This window comes from Lepisosteus platostomus, chromosome 11, assembly GCF_059453375.1.
Source record: "Lepisosteus platostomus isolate fLepPlt1 chromosome 11, fLepPlt1.hap1, whole genome shotgun sequence".
Classification (NCBI taxonomy): Eukaryota; Metazoa; Chordata; class Actinopteri; order Semionotiformes; family Lepisosteidae; genus Lepisosteus; species Lepisosteus platostomus.
The window spans coordinates 29,218,027-29,243,693 of NC_142621.1; the positions used below are offsets into that span (position 1 = coordinate 29,218,027).

The window sequence follows — 25,667 nt, forward strand, 5'->3', positions numbered from 1 at the left end:
AATCACAAGGTTTGAAGAACATACTGGTTACCCAAACCTAAGGCAATTACCACAGCTAAGATATTGGCACTTATCTTATAGGTGTGTGGCGTGGATTTTCTAGTTTGGACAAGACCTTGGGAAGAGGGATGGGGAGCAATAAAGAAAAAGAAGAAATGAAAGGGCCCCTTGACACCTGGAAATTGTTTGGGAATTCCTAATGTTTTAGCGAGTGAGTGCATATTCTCATTAAAGACAAGAAAATACACAAGTTGTGTGAAAGGAAGAGGAAGATAGTGAGATTAATGGTGGATCCAGCATGGCAAGAGAGGATTTGTTTATTGCAAGGGAACTGCAGCAGGCAAAGACCCGACTTCATTAAACTGCTGCTTCACAGTGGAGCACAAAGAGGAATTTGGTGTGCGTCTATGGGAGAAGACAAATTTCCACAGCAGGGGACAATCAAGTATCTATATATACAGAAGTGCAGTAAGAAAATAATAGTTTTCATCAGTGTCACGTTGAGCTTTAGGGCACGGTCCTCTGGTAGTGCTGGATGAGCCTGTCTGCCTCTCTGTCGCCTGACAGCAGGGCCCCCTGTACTGTGCCATACAAGTTCTTCATAGTGCTTTCTCCCACAAACAGCACCTGCAGCGCCTGGAACCAAAAGTTTAAGAATAGCTTCAGTCAAAAGGAAATCACCTTCATGTCAAAGATGGAGGAAGATTTTTTATGTTCCTAGAAAATAAATTCCAGAGAGACTTTCAAGATAAGGTGTTTCAAAGAACTGTTTGGAGAGTGGCTGTGATGAGCAGTGTGTTTCACAGCCACTGATATGTTAGGAATGCTTCAGTGTGACCATTAAAAAGTTATCCAAACTGGTAAAGCCCTCACCTCAGGATGGCCATTCTCCAGATGGGACTTTGGCACATAAAAAACTCTTGCTAAAAGCGAAAGTGACAGAAGGTCCAAGATATTGTAGATCTTAATGTTTATTAATGTAGATCTTAATGTTTAATACATTCCCAGCCTGCTCTGTATATTTATTATACACATTATCCTGTCTGTTTTAACTATATAGAGTTTACTGCCACCAAGATACACTTAGTCTACTGAAATTTTGCTTCCTGGTCTACTGGCAGTCAACTCTAAACACTTTATATCTCGCTGCACTGTCCTTTGTTCCCTGCTACTTTCCTCTCTCTCCCTTAGACCTAAAGAAGGCTTAACAGCCAAACTGGTGTGTCTTCTCTTGACTGTGTTCACCACAAAATTAATCTTTACTGTGAAGCCTTCTTCAGGTGTGTTCACGTTGTGTTTTCTCTCTTCTCTTTTCAGCATGGAATAAACCTATTACTTGTTCCTTTGCAGACTACGAATGCTGACACAGCTACCCACCTGAACTACTTCAATCTGACATACTGTACATCTATACACGGTCATGTCCTGTTGGTGGTATTCTCAGGCCCTGAATGAATGAGAAATGTTCTGTTTTCCAGCCATTCCCATTTATTACTTATTTGCTTCCACCTGGACAAAGACTTTACCTAGATAAGCTCCCATTTGTCCTAATGGAATGCCTAAATCTAAATCTAGAGATGCACAGACATGCAAACAAGGACCAGTTTTCCTAGAAGCCAATGAACCTACCAGTCTGTCTTCGGACGCATGTGGAAATGGGGAGAATTATACAAACTGCACTGAGTTAGGACCCCAGGTATGGTGATAGGACCCAGGGGACCCAGAACTTCAAGGCAGCAATGCTAACCTGTGACAATCTCCCTAATTAAACCCACATGCAAATTCAACATTTCAAACAATTAGCAAACAAAGTAACTACAACAGGTGAACTATTTAGATGGTCTTTGAGCTGCTGCTTTGCTGGCTCCACTGACATTACAGTCCCCCTTAACAGTGTGGCATTACACAGGGGTATTACGCAGTGTGGAGGCGGAGCCCTGGTAGAAGGACAACGCTTCGTCTTCATAGTCACAGCTGTCCTGGCTTCTAGATGAGCCATAGCTCTCAAGATCCTATAAAAGCACACTGGACACCCCCCAAAGGGACAAGTAGGGACACCCCGGAAGGGGGAGTTTTACACCAACAGTCCCAGGGAGGATTGCATCCACGTTAGGTGTTATTTTTCTTTACTTTTTACCTGTCCCATCACATATTTCCACCAGGGCAGGTACACATACACTTTTTTCTCACACTAAGTTTTTGTTTTGTTTTTGCCTTAGTCGCCCTGTTCTACCGAACTGGACCCCGCTAAACAGGGTAAGCCCTATTTTATATCTTCACTCTTTTTGTATGATTTTTGGTCCCTGCTAACCTCACACCAGTGCTTCAATCCCCTCACCTGGGACATTGACTTTGCATTGACATTGCAGGCCCCTTCTACTCCATACTGTCACAACAGGAACAATCCACCACAATGTTTTGATGTAAGGACTAGCAGATAAATTCTGAAATTACTTCTATTGCAAACCAAAGGACAAGAGAAAAGCCCTAGGCAGCACAAAGATGAGGAAACTGCTTTGTCTACAACACTGGTAAACATTCTTTCATTCCTAACCCTTGAGAGCTACAGTGGGTGTAGAAAGTCATGACCTCCCTTGGATTGCACAACATTTTGGTGTGTTACAACCTCAAATTGCAACACTTCTGCAAATAATTATTTTTGTACTATTAGCAAAAAACTACTAACATTTTAATGGGGGATAATATTTTTTATTGTAAGAAAATATGTTATGAAAAATAGAAAACTGAAAAATCTAGCTTGAACAAGTTTTCACTCCCCCGAGACCTTAAGCATTTTAATACTGATTTGCTCCCACTTTTGCAGCAATTACAACCTCAAGTTTTTTATGGGGAGTTGTAACCAGCTTTTCACATCTTGCGTGATTCATTTTTGCATAATTGCAGGTTACTCAGAGAATGGTGGTGTAAAGCAATCTTCAGTTCCTGCCACAGAATTTTCTTTACGTCTGGACTTTTACTGGGCCTTTCAAGGACTTCAACCTTCTTCTTTTTGAAAATAAAAACAAAAACAAATGAAAAGTAACCCTACAACATTAAGCCACTCAAGGACTATAATGTCTTTGGATTTAGGGTCATTGTCCTGTTGAATTATGAATCTGAATTTCTGTGTCTCAGAAAGATCTTTTGCAGATGGTTCCAGGTTGTGCTTCAGGATATGCCTTTTTTTTTTGCTTCATTCATTCTGCCCTCTATTTTGACAAGCATACCAGTCCCCACCACATTATGCTGCCACCACCATGCTTATATGTGGAGATTGTGTTTTTTGAGTAATGAGCAATTCTCTTCTTTCACCAGACATAAATCTTGGCATTATGGCCAAATAACAGAATTTTTGTCATTAGATGACAATTTTGTTCTGTATTGTTTCCAGAGGCTCCTATGTGCTTTTTTCAAAGATGGCTTCCTCCTAACCACTACCAGACAGCCCAGATTTGTTAATTACATACTTGAACCACTGTTGACTCACTCAAAGTTTCTCCAAACTCAGTTATGAGACATTGTTAGTTTTTTAGGATTGTTTTGGGCCCCTTGTCTAATTTGTATGCAATGTCCAACAGTGAGAACGCACACAGACAGGTATATCTATCCTTACAGGTCTAAAGGCAGCTAAAGAGAGGTCTGTTCCATCTGAATAGTTAACAACGTTAATTGCAAACAGGAGGATTCCAATTAACATACTGTGCAAATTCTGAAAACAACTGGTTGAGTCAGAGCTTATTATGGAGCGTTAATGCTAAAGGAGAGAAACATTTTCAAAATACTTTCTACATCCACTTTACGTTGGTTAGACCCTGAATCGGACATAAGCAAAGAAACCATGGGCTGCCATAGAGGCACCACTGAAGGGGGCATCAGTTGTCACACCCACCTGGCCAGCAGCCTCCCTGCCTGGCAGAGGCAGTGCCAGTTTGTCCATCAGCTTGCCATCTACTCCTACAGGCAGGTAGGTGTAGGCACCACGAATGAAGGAGTTACTGTACCACTTAGTGCATACAATTCTCCTGGGGGGAGGTAGATCAAGCTTTCCTGAAAGGAGAAATAATAGCAATAATAATAATTGTTATAATATTTCTGCTGCCGTTGATAAGATATTTAACTGTCAACAGTAATGCTGTTGTGTTTTAAAGGAAATGTCTCCTCACTCTTAACCCTAAACAGACTTAAAGGGGAACTGCAATGCTATTTTTATATTTTGGGGTTAGAAAGAATCAGCATTGATAAGTGCATTTCAAACCACAATAAAAGTAAAATGCACAAAGCAATGTGTAAAACCTCTAATTTACACCACACAATAAACAATTTCCAGGTATGCACAGTGCCATATTCTGCAATTCAGAATGAGGCCACAAGATTTTTGGTGATGTGTGTGGCCCTATGACATTATAAACAAGCAGGCTTGTGAATACATGTCTTGTAATCCAATATAAATATTTCTCTTGATTTTGAGATGGTTTTGCCAACAAATACTACTTACTTGTTAACTGCATGCAGATCACATTGGAACATTTCTGTAGTGAAATGTCTGTTGCACAACCTGTACTTATTCGCTTGTACATCACATTACTCTAGTGATTACAGTGGCTAGTGAGCAGGAAGGGCCACATCACAGTGCAATTCTCTCTCTTGCCTGTGGTGAGACCAGGGGTTTGTGTTGACATAAGAGTACTTTCACAAACTTCACGATTTTGTGGTTAATTTGAAATTTGTCTTTTTTTCTGTAATATCAATTAATTTAATTTGTTACCAAGATTTAATAACCAGTTTGAGAAATTGGGACTGCAGTTCCCCTTTAAGTACACATGTGGAAATTATGTGGAAATGCATTTGTTTATACAAAGGGCAATGGAACAAAAATGTTGTTGAAACAGATTCTCTGGGGTCCTTCAAGAAATCACTTTCGAGATCTAAGCATCAACAAGCTACTTACAACCACATACATAGGATGAACTGCAGGCTTCCACTTCATTGCAACTTTTCTTATGTTCTGCAGTTCAGAATATTATATTTCCAAACTTTCTGTAAGCAGGAGTGTTAGCATTAGCAGCAGCAGTGGCAATCATAGCTATAGTTGCAATAAAAATATTACCAGTGAATTTCCGAAGTTGTTCAGTGATTGCCACAGAGAGCTCCTCCTCAGTCTTTTCCTCTATCTGCTCAGCCACTCGTCCAGAAGCCCACAGAATCAGGACATTCCCAAACCTGGCCAAGCACAAACACATTCATACATCCTGGAGTTAAGTGCAGTTTAATGACCGAACCAGCCATTGACAGCTACACACTGACCATCCCTTTACGGTTAACTGAAAACTGCCTTAAAAAATCCCTGACGTGCACTGATCACAAGCTGCATAGAAAATGGAAAATATAAAGTCTAATGCAAGCTAGCAGGGACAAGCAACAAAGTGACAAAGCCAGTACAATGTGCTTGGTTTCTTTTTCTTAATATAACTTGAACACAGAACGTTGTCACCTGGTAAATGAGAAGAGAAAATGGCAATGGTGTACACTTAGGAAACAAAGGATGAAGCAGTACTTTGCCCCGACGGTTGTGAGAACGTGGAACAAGCTATTCAGCAACAGCAGCCATACTCTCATACCCTGTTTTGTTTACAAAAATGGTTAATGACATACTTCAACCAATTAGTTGCTTACTTCCAAACAGCTAAAACGGCTGAGTGGCCTCCTCTCATTGTGACATTTTTATATTCTTAAAAATTCCCCATTTTTAGCAGCTTCAACTCCCCATGCTTATTTCCCCGGGTTATGAAATTATAAAATGCCAACAATATCATAGCATCTAATAGGAGTAAATGTTGCTGGAACATTTCCTTTTGCGATAATAGTAGCCATACTGCCTGCTGCCTACCTCTCTTGTGGAAGCATGACTGTAAAGTTGTGGAGAAACCTCAGCCAGGCATTAGGATCAGAATCAGTGTACTGAAAGGAGGGGGTCTCATCCTTCCAGAGTAGGCTAATCTCGTTCACGCCACTCTCCCAGAAAGCCTCCTCGTACTCCAGAAATACTTTGTTCATGGTCCCAAACTTGAGTTTCTCAATAGCCTGAATCTTGTCATCAGGGAGTTGGGGAGAAAAGAGGGAGGAGGCTATTGATTTCAAACAACCTAAAGCAAGAAGAAAAACACACAAAAGGATATTACTCTTTAGAGAGCTTTGTGAGAAACAGCCTTCAGAAAACACTGTGCACTCCATGCCTGCATGTGGGACAGAATTTGTATTACTGTCCATATGGGGACATAACTGAATTGTGGAAAAAGTTATCACAAAAAATAGTCACTCATGACAAGCAGACAATTGTCCTCAAAATGTAAAGATTTTTTTTTTATCAACCAAATAATGATTGCAAGGAAACAAAAAGTGTCAGAATTCTATGTTTCAGGTCTACTTCCATGCCTTTGTGTTTTAATTCAGTGGAGGAGACATAGTCACATTTCCTTTTATCACATTTTAATAAAGAATAATAAGAAAATAAGAAAAGGCAATACGATACACAGAAGGATTTATAAAGCAGGGTGAAAGCAACATCTCTGTTAATTAAGCTTTTTAATACAGCATCAGGGAATGCATCAATTTTATGAGAGTATGTTTATAAAACATTGTGATTACTTTCCGGGCTTCCTAAAAAAGACTGCTATGCTGATTGCATTTCTTTTGTATTGTTATGTCAAACTAACAATAGTGTTGTTTTTCTCTTGTAATGGTGTAGCAAAAGCTAAGTGGATCATGAATAGTATTACATTCTGTGTTGCACCACAAATGCTAAGATTGTACAAAGTTTAAATAATGTTGTATTTATCAAAGCAAGCCCTAGATTAACTACACAACAACTAAAGATATGTAACTCTTGTTCTACAGAGTTCTGCATATATTCATAGGTGCCTTTAAGCATTTGTAAGGTAAGACCAAGACAATATTCTGAAAATGAAGCAAAATATTTGAAGTCACTCATATCTCAGTTTGAACAAAACAGGAAGACCCCTATGCTTCTGAATAGCATAGCTGCAAAACTCTCCTCATAACTTTGCCATATAAGCTGTATGATAGGGCACAATACAGATTTGCAGTTTGGTGATTACTCATCCTGCAGCTGGTTAAGTTTGCTGTTTCTTCGGCATATCATGCACATCATTTCCCACTCCTCAGAGCAACTGACATCTTATTACTAGGAAGCAGTGCTTCTGTATTTGATCAACCTTAGGTTAGAACTGGTAAAGAATGGTTCCTTCAGTGATGTAGAACCTGGTCTATTTCTTGTAAACTTGGAATTATTTTCTAACACACCAGTCTTGAATTGCCGGTATGTTCAGGTCACGACTATGATCCTCAAACCAGCACAGAAAGCAATAATGACTGTATGCTTTCCTCCAAACTTTGTAAAGTCCCCTGCCATTTTTCACAGTTGGCCCCACAAGCCTACAGCGAGAGAAAGTATCAACCGGAGGAATGATACATCTCGTACTAGAAACATAGCAAAGGCAGAAGAGCCTGCCAAGACCACTGGTCAGATCAGGGCAGGATGAAGGTGTGCTTGCAGACTGAACCCACTCAACCCTGAAGAAGGGAAAATGCTGGTTACAGTTAAAAACCAGACAAAGTTTGGACTATGGGATTTTTACCGCAAGTGATCCAATTTAGTAGGAATTTGTTGAAAAGTGCAGCAAATTAAGTGCACTTTGTTACTAAGCCATTTGTAGATGATTCAAACTTTACCAGGGAACAGATGTTTCAAAACATAAGCTTTGTTATATACAGTAAATCACATCAGAAAAGCTACAGTTCAATGGCTTTGCAAATAAGGAAGCCCTCCTTACCCAGGGAGATGGTGACCACAACATGATCGGCCAAAAGTTCTTTATCTTCTCCGTAAACCACACGTACCGGATACTGCTGAGAATCCTTGGAGTTAAAAGAGCCATTCCACTCAATCAGACGTACAACTGTGTTCAGCAAAATCTTGTCTTTAGGGAAGTCCTCCAGTATCTTGTCTACTAAGTGAAACATGTTTCTGTAACATCAAAAAAGTAAAAAGCTAGCAATCTGGCACTTAGTTTGATTTGGTGAACAAGCCCTGATATTCATTATTTTATGAAGTGTAATGTGTAGTGCATCTCTATTCATTCAATAAAGTGTTGAGATGTGAACTAAATTTTAGAGATTCAACACTAATGCTTATGTCTAAAACTATGGATGCCAAAGACAATACATTACAATTGATACCTTAGTGAATAAACTTGTTTTAGATAGAGGACGCCAATCCATACATTTAGTATCCCTCTCTATGGAGATGCTGTTAAAACAAAATCTCAAACCGAAAAGCCCCGATTCACTAAAAACCTAAAGAAAATGCCACCGCTGATGTTACAAACATGCACTATTTCTATCTAAGCACAGGAGCACGTGCTGTCAGCAGATAGCCTTTTGTCCATCAAGAGTACAAAGAAATAATCTGCAATGCATGAGTTAATTAAGTAATTAAGAACAGAAGGAAGGATCAAAGCCCTACAATGGCAAAGTTGCCTTTCTCTGGTCCTCTGTGTGACTCCTATATTACTATTAATATACAATATGTTAATCTTAAGGTAAATACAGAAAGGGAGATCTACCCTTCAATATTGAGATCATCTCCAGAGCTATGTTCAAAATACTGCCATGAATCTAGAGCAATTGAGTTGAGGTCTGAAGCCCCGATGTCAATGAGAGTGTCCTTGGCCACCATGCTGAGCAGGCCTGGTGCCCACTTTCTACTCTCTGGATCACCATCCATTTTCTCCAGTATTCCCTGGGCCTTCTCAGCGAAGTGCTCTCCCATGCTCTTCCCTGCACAGTTGCTGTACTTCTGGCGGATGATTCCTTCTCCTTCACTGTACACCCCTTCAGCAAAGTTGATGTCAATGTCGCTGCCAGTGTTGCTGTAAATTTTCCACCTCCCTTTCTTCTCTTGTACTTCATGCAGAAGCCCATACTGTTTTGACAGGCGGAATACAGGATTTGATTCAGAGGCATCGTGGATGAACTGAGCGCCTGTGTCCACCCAGGTGTTCCCTGTTAAATACATGACCGAATGTGTTATATAAAACTTCCAAAGTGTAACAGAATTGTCAATAAAACAGGAACACAAATTTTGTGAAGCCTGTGAATGCCAGACTTTTCTTGCTAATGCAAATTCATAACCCCATTTGGGTTTGGTGTTTGAAGATTATCTCGAATAAGATGATGGAAACCATTGACTGAAGGGACTACAGCAATTTTAGCAGTACAAATGTCAAGCAGAAATGAAAGCTCATCATAAGCAGAAATGAGCACAGTCCCATCCATTCCAAAAAGTCACATGTTGCAACAAAATTCACATTTGGCCTTAAAAAAATACAAGAGATGACTTCTATAATCTTACTTCCCTATTGCAGAAAGTACAAACCCTTCTCCTATTTATTTCTAGTAACATCCTTTATTTTGAATGTGTGCCCAAAACACAAGAATGTCACTTACCCAGATGAGCCTTGGCAACTCTGCCTCCTGGCTGAGCTGCAGCTTCCAAGAGATATACATCACTGAATCCACCCTGCTGGAGCTTGGTGGCCACCCTTATCCCCGCCAAGCCAGCCCCCACCACCACAATCCTTGGGTTCTTTTTCATGTTTATACAGCTGCAGGACAGAAGAACGGATAAGAACTTTTCACTTACTACCAGCACCAGGGTTTAAAGCAAAGACTAAATCTTGGCAGCAGAATTGTGAGCAATCATCGTGCCATGACAAAGATCCTCACAGTGCTCAGTCACATAGCTACAGTGCCATCTGCAACTTCGCCTGTAACCCTGTAGTCTTCCTGCATATCCTGTGACAGAGCACATGAGCACAGACCTCTAAGCAAGCATCCAGTTACCTTCACCGATAGTCCTCTTTTACAGTCATATTGCAAGTAAAGATATACTGCTTACAAAACCTGAAAAATGGGTCTTAAGTAAATACGTGGTAGTGCCTCCTCTAGTTCTTTGGTAGATATACCTACCTATACATTGGTACCTAGGTTCATACAGTACAAAGACAGAATTTTAGATCCCCAACACAGACAGGCTCAGCAGCATGTGTGAAAGGTAGCACACACATCCAGCTTACTTCTTCCAGTGACGTTTACAGCATGCATCAGCTTACAGCCTTTGTTTCAGCTCTTAGCTTGGGAAATGAAACAGCCAAAACACTATGTACTTTAAGTGACATGTTTCACCACTAAAATAAACATTTGTGCATCACAGGTTTCACTTTTAATCAAGTAAAATTTCATGGTTGTGTAACACTTTCTGTCTAGAACCAATACATTTCCATGCTCATCTAGAGAACACTAATTTACCTTGCGTATAAACCGTTCAAATCCTTTCCATTTCTTAACCATGCATGAGGAAAAAAGGGGCTACAGTACCTTTCTCACATAGCAGAACAGAGTGAAGGGAGAATCTGCAAGACAGCCTAGATATCCTTAAGCAGCTGCATAAATCTGCTAAGCTGCCCAAATGAGCTCATAAATACTGCAGAACATAAAATTAATGAGAACCTGAAGGATCAAAATTGTTCTACAGACCTCGCAAAAACTTAAAAGTCAAAGGTTAACTATGAAAGTCCAGCTGTAGATTACAACAGAATCTATAAGATGTGCTCTTCGCAGTGCCAACACAAGCACATTATTTGGGGACATTAATGCTCACTACACATTAAGTTAGCTATGATTCCTGTTGTCAAAAAGGGGAAAACATTAAAACTACTACCTACTTGAACTTAACTATTGAACCACTTTCAAAGTGAGAGCAGACAGGAATTCTCAACTGCACATATTTACCAAATATTCACCTCAGCAGAGACATAATAGGAATGTTCAGCAAAGTTTTAACAAATTTAAATCTTCACATTTTGTAAACTACAAAATTAGTTTGTATAACCTTCAGTACACAACATATGCATCAGTTAATAAAGGAGGTATATATTCTGTTACTTACTTTCAGACAAGTCTTTGTAGATTAGCAAACTGTGTCAGAAGCCTCCCTCATGTTGAATTGAAATGGAGTGCACTAGATATACTTCCTGTACTGGAGAGCTATAAACAGAGTTATAAACTCACTGTGTGAGCTGAGTCAGGGGTGTGGTTTAACAGGAGCTGTGTGGGAAACGTGGCAGGAGAGCTAGGGAGCTAGGCAGAGTGCATTTTCTTGCAGACTGTCCCACATTGCTAAATGCCCATTAAGATTATAATAAGAATAAAAACTTACATTTGTATAGTTCTTCAATGAAAAGACATTTCATTGCCCGCAACTACTGCTGCACGCTGTATTGTTGTGCATTTGATAAATAAACTTTGATTTGATTTGAATAAACTTTGATTTACCTTTGACACCAGAAGGATTTTATCCAAAACCACTACTGGGAAGATAAGTATGACAAATGATCAAGTTTTTCCATGAGGCAGTGAGTAATAAACAACTGAGTCATAGCCCATTACAGAGGAAGTTACACATTCTGTAGATTACAGACTTAACAGTACAGGGAAAAAGTTTGCTCCTAAATGTTGTGACAGTCTAGGTTACATGGTGTTGGGGTGTATTCCTTTTTTCATCATAGAAGGAGGAAAACCAAGCAATGTAACTTGAATGGGGGTCAATCTAACCGTTAATTTAAATATTTAACAACTAATCGGGTTTTATGTAGGTGATCTGCGTTTTACGTTTTTATTGATCTGAGGATTTTCTAAAGCAGTTCTGAAATCGAGTATCCACAAATTCACAGGAAACAATTCAAAATTCAGCTTTTTATAGCCATTTCAGGATTCAACAGTGTAATTTTTGCCATGAGGCTCTGCGCATACAGAAAGGACAGAGAGTACCATACAGTATATTTTCTTCAGTCACAAGACAGGGTTTTTATTTCTCACTAAGACAGGGGTTCTTCTCCCCTTGACCTGGGGAAATGACCCCTGCTGTTTTTTTTGTTCCAGTTGAACTCTCTGTGATTTAACTGAACTCCTAAATTGACCTAGTAACAGAATTCATTTGAACTCTTTTCAGTTACTATCCAGATTTGAACTTTGCCTTTTAGTCTCATGCATAATGACGTTTAACTTCGAAGGATAAAAGTAAAGTGTGTAGGTGGGAAAAAAAAACAGTAGGTATTCCCACTTGCAGGAATGGGAACTCCAGAGTAGAATGGGGAGAATAATTCCAGAGAGTGGTCAGGAATGTCCAAAAGTCACATCCCACTAAAACCCTCTTCCCTGTACCAAACCAATTCCATACAATCAGCTGTCTATAGCTGACAGTCATCAGCAGCACCATTCACTGGCTGCAGTGGATTGGGTTAGCATACAAATCTAGAAACTGTAAAAGCTATCAGACCTCCATTGAACACTCCTTAGGAATGGACACATGATCTCAGCAACATCATGAAAACCTGTAATTAAATCAAGTGTCTCTTAATTGATGCAGCTCTTCACACAGCAAGACAGCATGATGACAATGGTTTATTAATGTGTTTTCTATGACAATAAAAAATCAGTTAGAAAAGATTTAGCCCAAGGTCCAACTGTGGCTGAGGAGAGCACCAACCCAGCAGATTTTTTAGGTAACCAGTAAAACAGTCTAAATATGTGTGACAATTTGTGACTAATGATGAAGATGCACATTTTCTGCCATCTATTCATTTGAAATACTAGAAATATAGTTTTCCACACACTTTAGATCCCTATTTAAATTGAGTAATACTCATATACCAATGACTGATAAAATAGCAGATATATGCATAAATACCTAAAAATACTCTTCATAGTCCTTTGTTTATTTAAAAATGACATAGACAGAAAGGGGGATCTGGTGCCCAACTTCAAGTACACAGTTTCACTTCTTGTGAAATTTGTTTTTCTTGCGATTCTTCTTGCCAGCTGCCAGGGCTGCTCTCTCTGCCAGGATCTGCTTGTACTTCTTCTTATTGTAACTAGAAAAAAAAATGAAACAGGAATGACCAGAGACCGAGACCAGAGATGCGGGTGTCTACCGATCCAGAGAAGGGTTCTCAGTTCAAGTAGCCCTGCTGTTTTTTTTTTTTACTTATGTTACTTATGAAACTTTGTAGTTAAAAGGCAAGCTCTAAAATGTTTATGAGCTGAAAACAGTCTAATAGGAGTATTACTGAATTAACTGGAGTTCCTTAAAGGCTGAGCTATGTAGCTGAGAGTTCAGGTGGAAGAAGGACCAACAGGTATGCAGTTCTCCAGGACCAGGTCTGCAAACATCTGTATTAAATCTCCCCTTCATGTAATAAAGTTCTGTTTTAAAGATCAAAGCTTAAAAACACAGATGGAATCTACAGTAGTATTCATGCACGGAAAATAGATTAAATAATTTATAAAACTTCACTGTCTAATCTTCATCCCCTAGCAAAAAAATGGACCATTCCATCCATAACACAGTAATAATTTAGAGACACCACATAGCTTAGACAGCACATTTTTAAACAGAAAAATAAGAATAATTGCTGAATAACCTTTAGATTAATTTCACATTTGTACTTTATAAATTGCACAACTGGCTGCAATACAAACCTTCTGAATTCAGCATCAGCAATTAATTCCTCAACAATAGTCCTCTTCCTCTGTTTCTTAGGGATCCGTGCATGATAGAAATCCACAGGGTCGTCCACTACTGTTCCAACCTGACACAGACATTTAAAACAGCCACTTAAAAAGATCAACACAATGACAACACTTCCGTGGTTTATAATGGAACCCATTTAAAACAGCCACAAAAAAATAAATGCTTATCAGAAACAGGCATTTAGCACACTGCACATGCATACTTTAAGTATTGGTGAATCATAATGAAAAAAATTCAGAAACCCTAATTTTTCTCAATAAAGTTATTTTAAAACAAGTAATCATATATACATTCCACTGTAGATTTAACTCATTAAAAGAAAGGACCTTAGGTTCTCGAACAGTCCTAAAAAAGATGCACACCTGGAAATACTTGGGGAATCCCTCCCGGTCATTCTTCTTGTAAAACCTTTTGGGATCCAGAGCTGATCTCATTTTCAGGGCTTTCAGGTCGTTCTTTAACTCCTCCGTCAGTTCAGGGGCCTTCATATTATACCAGCTGTCCCCTGTAGTCTTTGCTCTCTCCTCCTGATGAAATTTTAAGAAAACATAACATTACCTTAGCTAGCTTATGATTTTCAAAACCAAAAACTAGAACAGGCAGTAGGAGGCATTTCAATTAGAAGCCACTCACGAAAATGCAAATGACAAGAGCTTGTACTGCATCAGGGTTTGCATGTCTGACATGGCGCAGACTCGGGGAAACATCTCCACCACAGAACACTAGCTAATAACTTTAAAATGGACAGGCAGTTTGCCTGAAAAGCTGTAAAAACCTGGTGATGTATAAGGCTGTGTTTTTCTGAACCTCTTCATTAAGGTAAAGGAAACCAAGAGAACACATCAGTATCAGGCATTTAAACCAAGAAAGTCAACAACGGCACAGTGGAAGATCCTCTCTTGACAGAATATGCAAATTCCATACAGTGCAGAATCAAACCCAGAACTCAAGAGCTGTAAGGCAGCAGTGCCTTTCATGCTACCAAGGTCTAAACCATCATTTCTATGCTGATGGTACTCAATCCACTTTTATTTAATTGGTTTAAGGGGGTAATCTGCCCCTTTGCTTTCCTATTGTATTAAAACCCTTGGTGTAATTGTGTAATTCCGCTGTCTCCTCTTATTGTGTACTTTGCTCGTATTGTAAAACACTCTGAAAAGCCATTTTTAAAGGCTCTATATAAAATAGTTTATATTACTGCTACTACTACCGTGGGTTCTGATTACTGACTACCATGACTATTACCAACCTGTTTGCAATGAAAAGAAAAACCCACCAACTAATGCAGTAGTGACCTCTGTTGGCCACCAAGTTGTCATTACACCCAGGCAATTTAACCAGTGATCTACCACAATATATAAATTTTAAATACCAAATAGTATTATTTTTTTATTTATGCTGCTGTTTTTCATGCCGATTCCAGCCATAAGTAAATGTGGTATTTGACATCATCCCTAAATCTGGACTAAAATGAATAATTGACAAGTTGGAAATGCAATAATTGAGATTGAGACTGATGTCACAAACAATTTTAATAACAATAATTATTTTAATAATATTTTAATATTTTAACATAATTTAATAATAACAGCCAGCAGCCATATCACCCTGCAACTCACAACTGGCAACCCACAGAAGCTAAGCAGGTGTGAGCCTGGTCAGTACCTGGATGGGAGACCTCCTGGGTAAAACTAAGGTTGCTGCTGGAAGAGGCGTTAGTGGGGCCAGCAGGGGGCGCTCACCCTGCGGCTCATGTGGGTCCTAATGCCCCAGTGTAGTGATGGGGACACCATACTGTAAACAGGCGCCGTCCTTCGGATGAGACGTAAAACCGAGGTCCTGACTCTCTGTGGTCATTAAAAATCCCAGGGTGTTTCTCGAAAAGAGTAGGGGTGTAACCCCGGTGTCCTGGCCAAATTTCAAATTGGCCCTTACCAATCATGGCCTCCTAATAATCCCCTATGAATCTATGAATTGGCTTCATTACTCTCTGCTCTCCTCCCCACTGATAGCTGATGTGTGGTGAGCGTTCTGGCGCACTATGGCTGCCGTCGCATCATCCAGGTGGATGCTGCACATTGGTGGTGGTGGAGGGGAGTCCCCATTACCTGTAAAGCGCTTTGAGTGGAGTGTCCAGAAAAAAGCGCTATATAAGTGTAATTGTAAGCAATTATTATTATTATTAATTAAAAAGAATTATTTGTTAACATTATCACACAAGCAATATACTCTTAATACCAAGTAATACCAAGACAGAATGCACAACACAACTGACAGATCAACTGAAAATTTGCCTTAAACAGGTGTTAATTAACAAGAATAAAACAAACTGAAGAATAAAAACAAACCCGATAGAAAAAATAGTTACCAAGTGTCCAATAAAAGCAAACATCTTAGCTGAGGCATTTTGGGACAGCAGCACTTGCTTTCCAAACTGTGACAATAACAGAAGTATTTTTGGTATCTTATTTATGATTACAGTTCATTTCTTATTTCTTAAACCAAATCCTCAAACACCAGGAGAATCACTGCCTTAAGCCGGGTTGAAAAAAGCAGTCTAGTGGTTAACCAGGATGGTTAATGTCATATATACAGTTCCTCATCTTTCCTATAGCAAACATGACCAGGTGTTTAGGCTACTTTGTGGCTTTAGGTGGATTTAATATTTTGGTAATATTTGACTTTTTCCAAAATCTGTAAGTATAAATCTCAAAGTATGCACTTAATTACAAATTTGTGAATGTAGATGCACAAACCTGGTCTGAAAACCACTGTTCTTCCAGAGCGATCAAAAACTGCACTGCTACTTTCCAATGTGCATTAATATTTAGTTTAAAAAGACAGAGATGCGGACCACTTTGATACAGTTGGATCTTTGGCAGTATCTGTATGGAACTGGAACATTGCTGTGCTCTGCGCACAATCAGAATCCTAATACTGTCTGAAGCTTGAGGTGTAGTTCTAATTTGGTTTAAGGCTTTCAAAGAAGTTTAGGTGTTCATATTCATTCTGTACAACATATCTCCAACCTGAGCATAAAAAAGACCTGTCTACTCACTCTGCGTTTCTTCTTCAGTTGGTCCTTTGACTCTAGGTATGGAGGTACAGCATCTTTCTTTTCAAAATCTGGAGTGATCACACTCTTCCTCAGTAGCTACAACCACAAAAGCAGGATGAAGGCCATTACCACTCTGATAGGGTAGCAAACATTTCAGATTATTTTGTCTACTCGCTCAAGTTTATATTGTCAACCCTAGAAATCTTTGGTTGCAGTCTGAACCTTCCTTTTACATATAGTCTAATGCTGATGGACAATGGCACTCAAAGGCATGTCTCTAAAGCCTGTTGATCGCACACCACCATGACTGAGAAATTTAAAAGGAATGCTCCACAAGGTATGTTCAATTTAAGTGACAAAGTTCCCTTTTATAAATAACTATTCCTTAAAAAGTACATGATTCAGAAATCCTACCTTATGTGACTATGAGATTTTGCTACTACTGAATTGTAGTGACCATATGGAAATGTAGTGACCATCCTATCACAGTAATTATTTGCTATAAAACCAGATTAAGTTTCAAGATACCTGTAATTTTTGGTTTCAGCAAATTGGCTGTTACAGATAAATACTGACTAATAAGAATACCTCAGCAAAATTAAATATTCTGTCAAAGGCCACTTTCTGGTCAGTATGAAAAAATAACATCAAGCATACTTTGAAGAACCAGTTTTCTTTTAATTAACTTTTAACAATAATTTAGACCGAATTGCTTCTAACTCCAAATGATCACTTCAGTAATAACAGCACCCTCTAAATGAATATCTCTAGTGCTACAGAGACAGTTTCAATAGCATGTCTGTATTAAAAACACATGCCTCCAGAAGTTCTCAATCCCTTATTTTGTGTCTTTCGTAATCTTTTAATTATAACCTTACATTTTGAGTTGAGGAAGATACTCACGGCCAAACTTGATGGGTGTGGTAAGTGAAACTAAAATTTCATTAAGCCACTACTTAAACAAAATTGCGAAATGGAGTTAATGTCCTCACAACATCATACTGGAAGCAGAGAATGTTGAAAAACAGAGAAGGGGTCCAGAAATGGTTGAAAAAAAGATTTTAACAAGATCAAGAAGCAGTTCAACAGCAGGGATGAATTATCCTTAGTTATTAAGACTTCAGCTGAGATAGGAAATGAAAGGCATTGGCAAGGGCTGAGAACCACACAGTTTTAATTCAGACATAACAACTTACCTCATCTTTTTTCTTCTTCTCCTTCAGTTTTTGCAGAGCACTAGGGCCACTCTTAATTTTCCCACCATCAAGACTAATGTACAGTCCCCCAGTTTGTTTCATATTCAGTCCTGGGTCAATGCTGCTAGACAACTCTATCCTGTTAAAAGCAAATGATAGTATTTTACAAGATCTGTCAAATGTTAAAGATATTTACAATGTGCTATCTATTAATCATAGATTATGGCACATTTTAAATAATCAATAACTCATATGTCCCATGTTCCCTATACAGAAAGCAAAGATTCACTTCTCCTTGGTTTATTGAGTTCACATGAAATGACTGACACATCTGCACTAGTCAGTAAAATAGGAACAATTTGTTTTCATCTTCCCCTTCTACACTACATGGTGCTACTTTTTTCTGTTGTACAAATTTCACTGTTAGGAAAATGAAGTATAAAATAAAACTCGGACAAACAGCGATATAGTGCTCTACTGCATATGGACACCTGATCATTCTTCACCTCACAAAGCAATGTACCTTTTTACACCCTGAATAAAACTTTATCATCCTGCACCTCACAACTGGAAACCCACTGAAGCTAAGCTAATGGGAGACCTCCTGGGAAAGCTAAGGTTGCTACTGGAAGAGGACTTAGTTGGACCAGTAGGCAACACTCATTGCTAGTGCACTCCACTGCAGAAAAAGCACAATCCTTTCTATGAGATGTAAAACCAAGGTCCTGATTGTCTGGTCATCAAAACTCCCAGGGCATTTCTTAAAAACAGTAGGAGTGTCCAGGACAGCGCTATATGAGTGTAATGATTATTTATGTAAGGATTATTAAAACTCCGGGCTATAAAAGCTGGAATCTTCAATCCAAAATCAAATGACACAGTATTTTAAGAATGTACAACAAACGACAAGATAAAAGCTTAAGATGTGCTGCAAAAAAGTAAAGTAATAAAAAGTGTTTATGACAGTTCATTTCAGGAATGAAAGCAGAAAGGTACTGTCACCAAGATGTGTAACATCATCCCAAAACATTCAGATAACGTGGTTGAAAAATAACCAACCTGCACTAATTGGCTTTGGGTATGTATGGCAACGTCAGCAGAAAGGAGGAAATGGATATGGTGTCCATCAATAGTTCAACATCTCCAGATTTACTTGTTCATTTAGGATTTTTTATATGTATTAGTTTTCATATTTCTAAACTTAAATGTTTTTGTACTTCATGCATAATGCCTTTGTGAAAACAGTATAATAAAATCTGAATTTCTTACTTAAAAAAGAAACCTATCCCAGGGGTCTAAAAGAATCTAAAGGTTTTCCATAACAGCTGAGTGGCGGGATCATACAAGAACATAACAGCTAAAGAAAAAGAAAGTGTACACTTCTTATACTCACTAATATTTTCAAGTAGGTATTTAGATACTTACAGGGGGGGCTTTTTACTTTTCAAAAGAATTGCGGTATCCTCATCTTCTTCATCAATAAATTCCTCAGCATCTTTACCCTCATCTGCTTCTTCATCACTGTATTCCTCCTCCTCCTCTTCGCTCTCTCTTGTTTCACATATACCTTTGGTATCCAAGTAATACTTTTTATCAGGCTGCAGTCCAGGCTGAGTGTCTATAACAAACAGTCCATCATCCAGAGGGGATTTAGATAGGGCTGCCTGGTTCTCTCCTTGAGAGACTTCATCATCATCATCACCACAAGCAGAATCTAGCTCCTTGCTCTCATCGCCATCATTCTCATCGTCACTACTCAGCAGCAAACTGATGAACTGTGATTCCTGCGGTGCAGTGCTGCACTGTCCACTTGAGTCTTTCTTCCCTTCCACAGGATCCAGTTTTGCAACAGACCCTCTCTTCGCCACAGTCTTTTCCATCTCACAAATTGAGGACTCACTGAGGGCCACGTCCATGGTTTCTTCCCCTTCAGTCTCTTCAATGTTGGTTTTAGATGTGGTCAGCTCTTCAGATGGACAGACGGGCTGGGAGCCAAGAAGGCTAGAACTCTGGGAGTCCTTGGATATTTCTGGGAGGGAGCTCTCAGGCTGCAGCCTCTTTTCTCTCTCTTTGGGAACAGCAGCAGGAGACTGAAAGGTCTTTGCCCTTTCTTCAGCAATGGTCTCCAAGGGTGATGCTGCATGGCGACTGCTCCCTGATCCTGTGCGAGAGCTGTTGGCGAACTTGGTCGCCACTTCCTGTTTTGCATCATTCTTTTGACTCGGAGGACCAGTGCATGTTAGGGAATCTTCTGATTCCGTATCCGATATAATGGTTACCTCTTTTGTGGTTTTGGATTCAGCCTGACTATAGGTGAACCTGTCTTGACTTCCGATAGGCCCAGGGACAGCCTTGTTGCACCCACTACTCTGTGACTCGCTGACAGACTGAGTTTTTGCTCTGAGTGCTTGTCTGCTGGAGCTAGATAACGGAGAAGCACTGGAAGCTTCAGCCTTCTTCTTAGGAACTGTGGAGGCTGGAACAGTGTTCCTCTCCTGCCTTTTTCTTGCCGACCTACGGACTGCAGAGCCCTGAAGACTTGATAAACTGGTGGCATGGGTCTCAGCTTCCGAAGGCTCCTTGTCCTCTGTCTGAGACTTGGATGGAGTGCAAGGAGGAGCTGCGCAACTCCGGCTCCTTGTTGATCTTTGCGCGCCAAAAGCTCGCGCTCCAGACATATCTGAACAACAGGATTCTGCCTCTGAATTTTCAGTTTCTGAACTTGCAAGCTTAGTCACGGGCTTGTGCAGTGATGCCATTCTGCCTCTTAGGCTCCTGGATGTTCTACGACCAGCTGTGGAAATAGAAGAAGAGCACGACTCTGCTTCAGAGCCATCATCATCATCATCATCATCTGCCCTCAAGGCAGATTTAGCTCGGGCCACAGCCGGAGTCCTGCGGCTGCGAGTTACACGTCCACTGGACACATTGGAACAGCAGGACTCTGCCTCGGAAATCTCAACCTCATTCAAGGATTCCACCTGCTGTACAGTCCTGGTCTGCCGGCTCGTTGATCTTGTGATCCTCTTGACAGCTGAGCTCCGAACCTCCTCTGTGCGAGTGGTAGAATCCATGTCTTCAGCCTCTTCGTGTTGCAAGTCACAGGCATCCTCCGAGTGCGACTCACTTTTTGTCACTGTGGTTCTTCTGGTCCTAGTAAGAACACGAGTCGGGGAGGAATCCTGTACAAGAAGGATCAGATTTAGATTTCAGGACGCAAGGACACTGCAGCAGAGAAAGTCGATGACAAGTCTTGGTTGGAACTTCAAAAGACTTTTAAAATAAAAAAAAATATCAGGCATATGAAATTAAAAACACCTTTGATTGCTTATCAGAAAAAATGAAAGATTGGGACAAAGACAAAAAGATGTCTTCTAAGTTATGGACAGTAGCAGGTGTGAGCTTGAGAGTTCTAAATCTCGAATACCTACTTTTACAAATCATGAGCACTAGGGATGTGCATTTTTTATATTTCCAGTCAGCTTTATGCAAAAAAAGTCTGGTTTACAAATTGGTATTCATATTCTTAAGAGATAGGAATACCAATGCTGTTAACTTTGTTTTCAAGGACCATGCTGCAAAGCACCTATTTGCAAAAAAATAACTTGTTCAGCTCTGGATAGACACAGCTGCTCTTAAAGTGATCAATAAGTCAGGTGTCTTACATTATTTATTTGAAAAAACATATATACATGGACAGCTACTTTACAGTCCAAAAAATACATTTTATTGACACACTAAAAATAGAAAGAAGGAGACTGTGGCTGAGACACACCATTGTAAATTTTATCAAGGTTGAAAAACCTGGTGTTTTGTGATATGGAAGGTGTTTCAATTGTCCTTGTAGAAATTTTGATCAATGTTAAGTTTTTGTACGGTTAGTGAAAAAATCTTTATTAATGGGCATGATTAGGTAGGGAAAAAAGGTCATTTATGTATGTCAAGATATTGTAATAATTCTATTTTGATTTTGTTGCAAAAGCCTTTAAATCTACCAATGTTTAATCTGATTAAAGTATAACTGTATTACTACATACAGTTTTATGCAAATGTTTGGGCACCCCTGGCCAAATTACATTTTGTTGATTTTCTAAGTTAAAAGAAGTAACCACAACCTCTGCAGCAAACCAACTTAAACTTGACATGTTTCTGCAAAAATTAATGCAGTTATTATTTATTTGCTCAGATTTAACAGATTGAAAAAGATATTACAGTAAATGTGGCATGTGCAAAAGTTTGGGCACTCTTCCAGTTGATCCACTAGTGTTATTTTGTGAGGTCTCAGAGCTTAATTGACTCGTTAGGCCTTAATCTAAGTCAGGTGATGACAATTCCAGAGCTTCATAGATTCTCTGACTCTTCCAACCTCTCAGGGTGTTGTGCTTACACTCAACAACCATGGACTCCTCTAAGCAGCTGACTGAGGATCAGAAAATAAAGATAATTGACTCTTGCAAAGCAGGGGAAGGCTATAAAAAGATATCTAAATGCTTCCTGCTTGCAATTTCCACTGTCCGAAATGTCATTAAGAAATGGAAGTTAAGGGGAACTGTTGAAGTCAAGATAAGAAACCAAGAAAAATCTCTGATAGAACTCCTCGTAGACTGGCCAGGAATGCAAAGCAAAACCCATATATCACTGCTAAGGACCTGCAGGAACTTTAGCTGGCACAAGACTAGTGGTGCACCTGTCCACTGTGTACCATTGCTTGCACAAACATGATCTGCATGGAAGAGTCATCAGAAGGAATCCTTACCTGTGATCTCATCACAAAAGTCAACATCTGAAGTATGCACAGATAAGCCAGAGACATTTTGGAACCAAGTGCTGTGGTCTGATGAAGTAAAAATTGAACTCTTTTGCTACAATCAACAAAGTTACAATTGGAAAAAAAAGGAGAAGCATTTGAAGAAAAGAACACCTTGCCAACTGTTAAGCATGGAGGTGGATCTATTATGCTTTGGGGTTGTGTGGCAGCCAGTGGTACAGGAAATATTGTGCGAGTAGAGGGAAGAATGGATTCTACTATCTACAAATCCTGGAATCTAATGTCGCACAGTCAGTGAAGAAACTGAAGATGAGAAGAGGTTAGATATTACAACAAGACAATGATCAAAACATACCTTATAATCAACCATGAACTACTTCAAGAAACAAAAGATTAAGGTTTTGGAATGGCCTTCACAGTCCCCAGACTTGAATATTATTGAAAATCTGTGGGTAGATCTGAAACATGCAGTGCAGGCAAGACGACCTAAGAATACTCCTGAACTAGAAGTGTTTAGGCCAGGGGTGCCTAAACCTTTGCATACAACTTTATACTCTATAAGTATTAGAGATAAGGTCAATTTATTAGCCATATACAATTTATTGTATTAGGAATTTGTCTTTTTGCATACCCCAGCTTGCTCTCCATGAGAACCACAGGCACACAGACCAGGGAAAGAGAAGCTTGGGGTCAGAGCGCAGGGTCAGCCATTTATACAGCGCCCCTGGAGCAGTTAAGGTTAAGGGCCTTGCACATGGGCCCAACAGAGTAGGATTCCTCTGCCGGCCGCGGGCTTTGAACCGGCAATCTTCCAGCCACAGGTGCAAGTCCTTAGCCACAGTGCCACCGCTCCACCCTTATTATTTAGGCAACAAGCAAGCACAAACAAAATTCAAACATATATTAATTAGGTAATCAGAAAATTGACAACTGCTGTGAAAACCCCGAGAGGCGTTCTAATCATGAATACCTACCTTTACAAAGCAGCCATTAACCCTTCACTACAGCACAATTTAGCAAACTGTATTAATTGCCTCTAAATACTGGAAGCATATTTTTATTATTAACCATTATTTAGACCATTTTACAGTGTATACATAACTATTCTGTTGAAAGGATATTGATGCCTCATTTTATACTAGCACAACTACATCATTAATCATTTGCATTTGAATCATGCAGATTAGCAAATTAAAGGGTGTCTGGGATAAATTGATCATTGCCACTTGTAAAGTGTGTCTGAGAGACTGATGAGGCAAAGCATGACATGAAAATTGCCATTTCATCTAAATATTTTTCATGTTTCCAGCTTAGGCACTGTAGCTCTATGGGCAAATTCTTTTTCAAGGCATACAACTGCTCAGAAGATTGAGGACTATACTGACCATATCGCCTTAAGTACGTATAGCTGCCGGCTAACTCGTTCACCTCGGGTTTTGCCATTTTTCTTCGCTTACAACTGTTCTGTATCCAACAGTCATTCAAGTGGCTTTTCTGTATTAATCTGTTTTCGTATAATTCAATGTTAAATTATTTGCTTTGTAGTTTCCAGCAAAAATTCAATTTCAGCAAAACTGCTGAATTTAATGTATTATATCGACCCATCTACACCTTAAAAAGCCAGTGACTGGCAATGTGACTTTTTTCCAAGTCGCAAATCAAGCAATCACCATGTGCTTTCGTTCACTTATCTGTGCTTAGCAAAAATTTCTCTAGGTTTCACTGAATATCTGAACTTTAGTTGCCATTTTAATTTAGCTTATAGTTTATGTAATTTCAACCTAATATGTGATACTGTAACATTGTCAAAATTATGTGATTTTATTTTTAACGCTGAGACAACACAGCCACGTTAATCAGTAATATCTCCAAGCACAGTAAAAGCATCTAGGGATGCAATCATCTGAAACAAACACTGGCCAAACAACCACATTCATATCAATAACAATAAACAATAACAATACTACCGTTTTAAGAGCTTTTTCTGCTTTGGTCCTGTCTGGAGACTCCACGCTTGCTCCTCTTCTAGTAGCAACCATGTTGCTTTCTCACTCACCACCTTCTAAACCAACTCCAACTTCCGTTCGAAAGTAAAGGGACAAGACTCGACCAATCTACTTAGCGCAAAGATGGTGAACTCAGATGGAGTCGATAGCGCTGAATGGTTCTTAAAGTGATATGCAACAGTTTTCTCAAGTCAGACGCTAGTTTCTGCTGCTAAATTATGTAAATACTGTAACATTCCTGCTTCATGCTTTTTTTACCTTTAATTCAAGAAATGTAATTTTAAATGGCCCTGGGAACCGATTCACTTTCCCCGTTAAAATATTTCAAATACTAAATAGAAAAGCTGAGCTTTTTACGGCACTTCCCGGCGCGAAGTTTTTCATCATTCTCTCAGAATTAACAATTATCTCTCAAAACCCGTTTTGCTCGCATTTCAGACCTGTACTTTACCAATTTATGTGTATACTGTAAATATCAAAATAGTGTATTTTTTATTGTTAAAAATGAGATGCGTTGGTTGCTTCAAACCGGGCATACCTAACTGTTCCAAGAAATTCAAATAATAAAAACTAGTTTGCGGTAGTGGACAAAAAAATGGGAATACATGAGTAAATGAGGGACCAAGTACAGTACATCAAAGTAAAATCTTCCACAAGGGCGTGATTTATGTTTTTTAAGCTAACAACATCCCAGCCTGCTTAGGGTCATATATAAAAATACCGGACTGATCAATGACTATCACCAGCATAGCTGTATGAGGACACCACAGTGACTATAAGAGATATGTGTTGCGGTACATTTGGCAGAAGCTTCACTAAGACAGCTCAACTTCCTGAAGTTTCACGAACAAGGGTGTCTAAGGTAATATCAGCAAAGGGGAGCCGCGCATACACCAGGGTCATGTTTTTGGTTTATTAATTTGAAGTGAAAGATAACTGCAGATCAAGTGCCTCCAAATTTCAGTCTAGG

At 39.3% G+C, this 25,667-nt stretch overlaps 2 protein-coding genes across 4 annotated transcripts; both read right to left on the reverse strand.

The window, feature by feature from the left end:
• Positions 1–299: 299 nt before the first annotated feature.
• On the reverse strand, positions 300–11,180 carry paox1 (polyamine oxidase (exo-N4-amino) 1). 2 transcript variants are annotated; one of them, XM_088599051.1, is made up of 9 exons: positions 11,027–11,112; positions 10,456–10,561; positions 9,526–9,683; positions 8,643–9,081; positions 7,851–8,044; positions 5,888–6,143; positions 5,108–5,220; positions 3,890–4,047; positions 300–636 (listed from the first exon to the last, which is right to left on the reverse strand). In XM_088599051.1, the coding sequence occupies exons 3-9, from the start codon at positions 9,671–9,673 to the stop codon at positions 508–510; spliced, it is 1,437 nt and encodes a 478-aa protein (XP_088455177.1). In that variant the 5' UTR covers positions 9,674–9,683; positions 10,456–10,561; positions 11,027–11,112; the 3' UTR covers positions 300–507. The 2 variants fall into 2 exon arrangements, with proteins under 2 accessions (XP_088455177.1, XP_088455176.1); XM_088599050.1 differs by lacking the exon at positions 10,456–10,561 and having other exon boundaries at positions 11,027–11,180.
• A 637-nt stretch (positions 11,181–11,817) lies between these two features.
• On the reverse strand, positions 11,818–24,798 carry dnttip2 (deoxynucleotidyltransferase, terminal, interacting protein 2). Of its 2 annotated transcripts, none has more exons than XM_088599048.1 (7): positions 24,659–24,798; positions 19,349–21,105; positions 17,924–18,062; positions 16,728–16,823; positions 14,032–14,196; positions 13,618–13,727; positions 11,818–13,010 (listed from the first exon to the last, which is right to left on the reverse strand). In XM_088599048.1, exons 1-7 carry the CDS (start codon positions 24,728–24,730, stop codon positions 12,914–12,916), a joined length of 2,436 nt encoding a protein of 811 aa, XP_088455174.1. In that variant the 5' UTR covers positions 24,731–24,798; the 3' UTR covers positions 11,818–12,913. The 2 variants fall into 2 exon arrangements, with proteins under 2 accessions (XP_088455174.1, XP_088455175.1); XM_088599049.1 differs by lacking the exon at positions 24,659–24,798 and adding an exon at positions 23,047–23,186.
• Between the last annotated feature and the right edge of the window lie 869 nt (positions 24,799–25,667).

Bases quoted from the DNA above. Each gene is read 5' to 3' on its own strand.
- paox1 (XM_088599050.1), bottom strand. From the start codon at position 9,673: ATGAAAAAGAACCCAAGGATTGTGGTGGTGGGGGCTGGCTTGGCGGGG. The intron at 8,045-8,642 runs GTAGATCTCCCT...TTGATGTTACAG, and splicing joins GATGATCTCAATATTGAAGG to AAACATGTTTCACTTAGTAG. The intron at 5,221-5,887 runs GTAGGCAGCAGG...GTGCTTGGCCAG, and splicing joins GTCATGCTTCCACAAGAGAG to GTTTGGGAATGTCCTGATTC.
- dnttip2 (XM_088599048.1), bottom strand. From the start codon at position 24,730: ATGGTTGCTACTAGAAGAGGAGCAAGCGTGGAGTCTCCAGACAGGACC. The intron at 21,106-24,658 runs GTAGTATTGTTA...CTTCTTGTACAG, and splicing joins CAGAAAAAGCTCTTAAAACG to GATTCCTCCCCGACTCGTGT. The intron at 18,063-19,348 runs GTAAGTATCTAA...TGCTTTTAACAG, and splicing joins AAAAGTAAAAAGCCCCCCCT to GATAGAGTTGTCTAGCAGCA.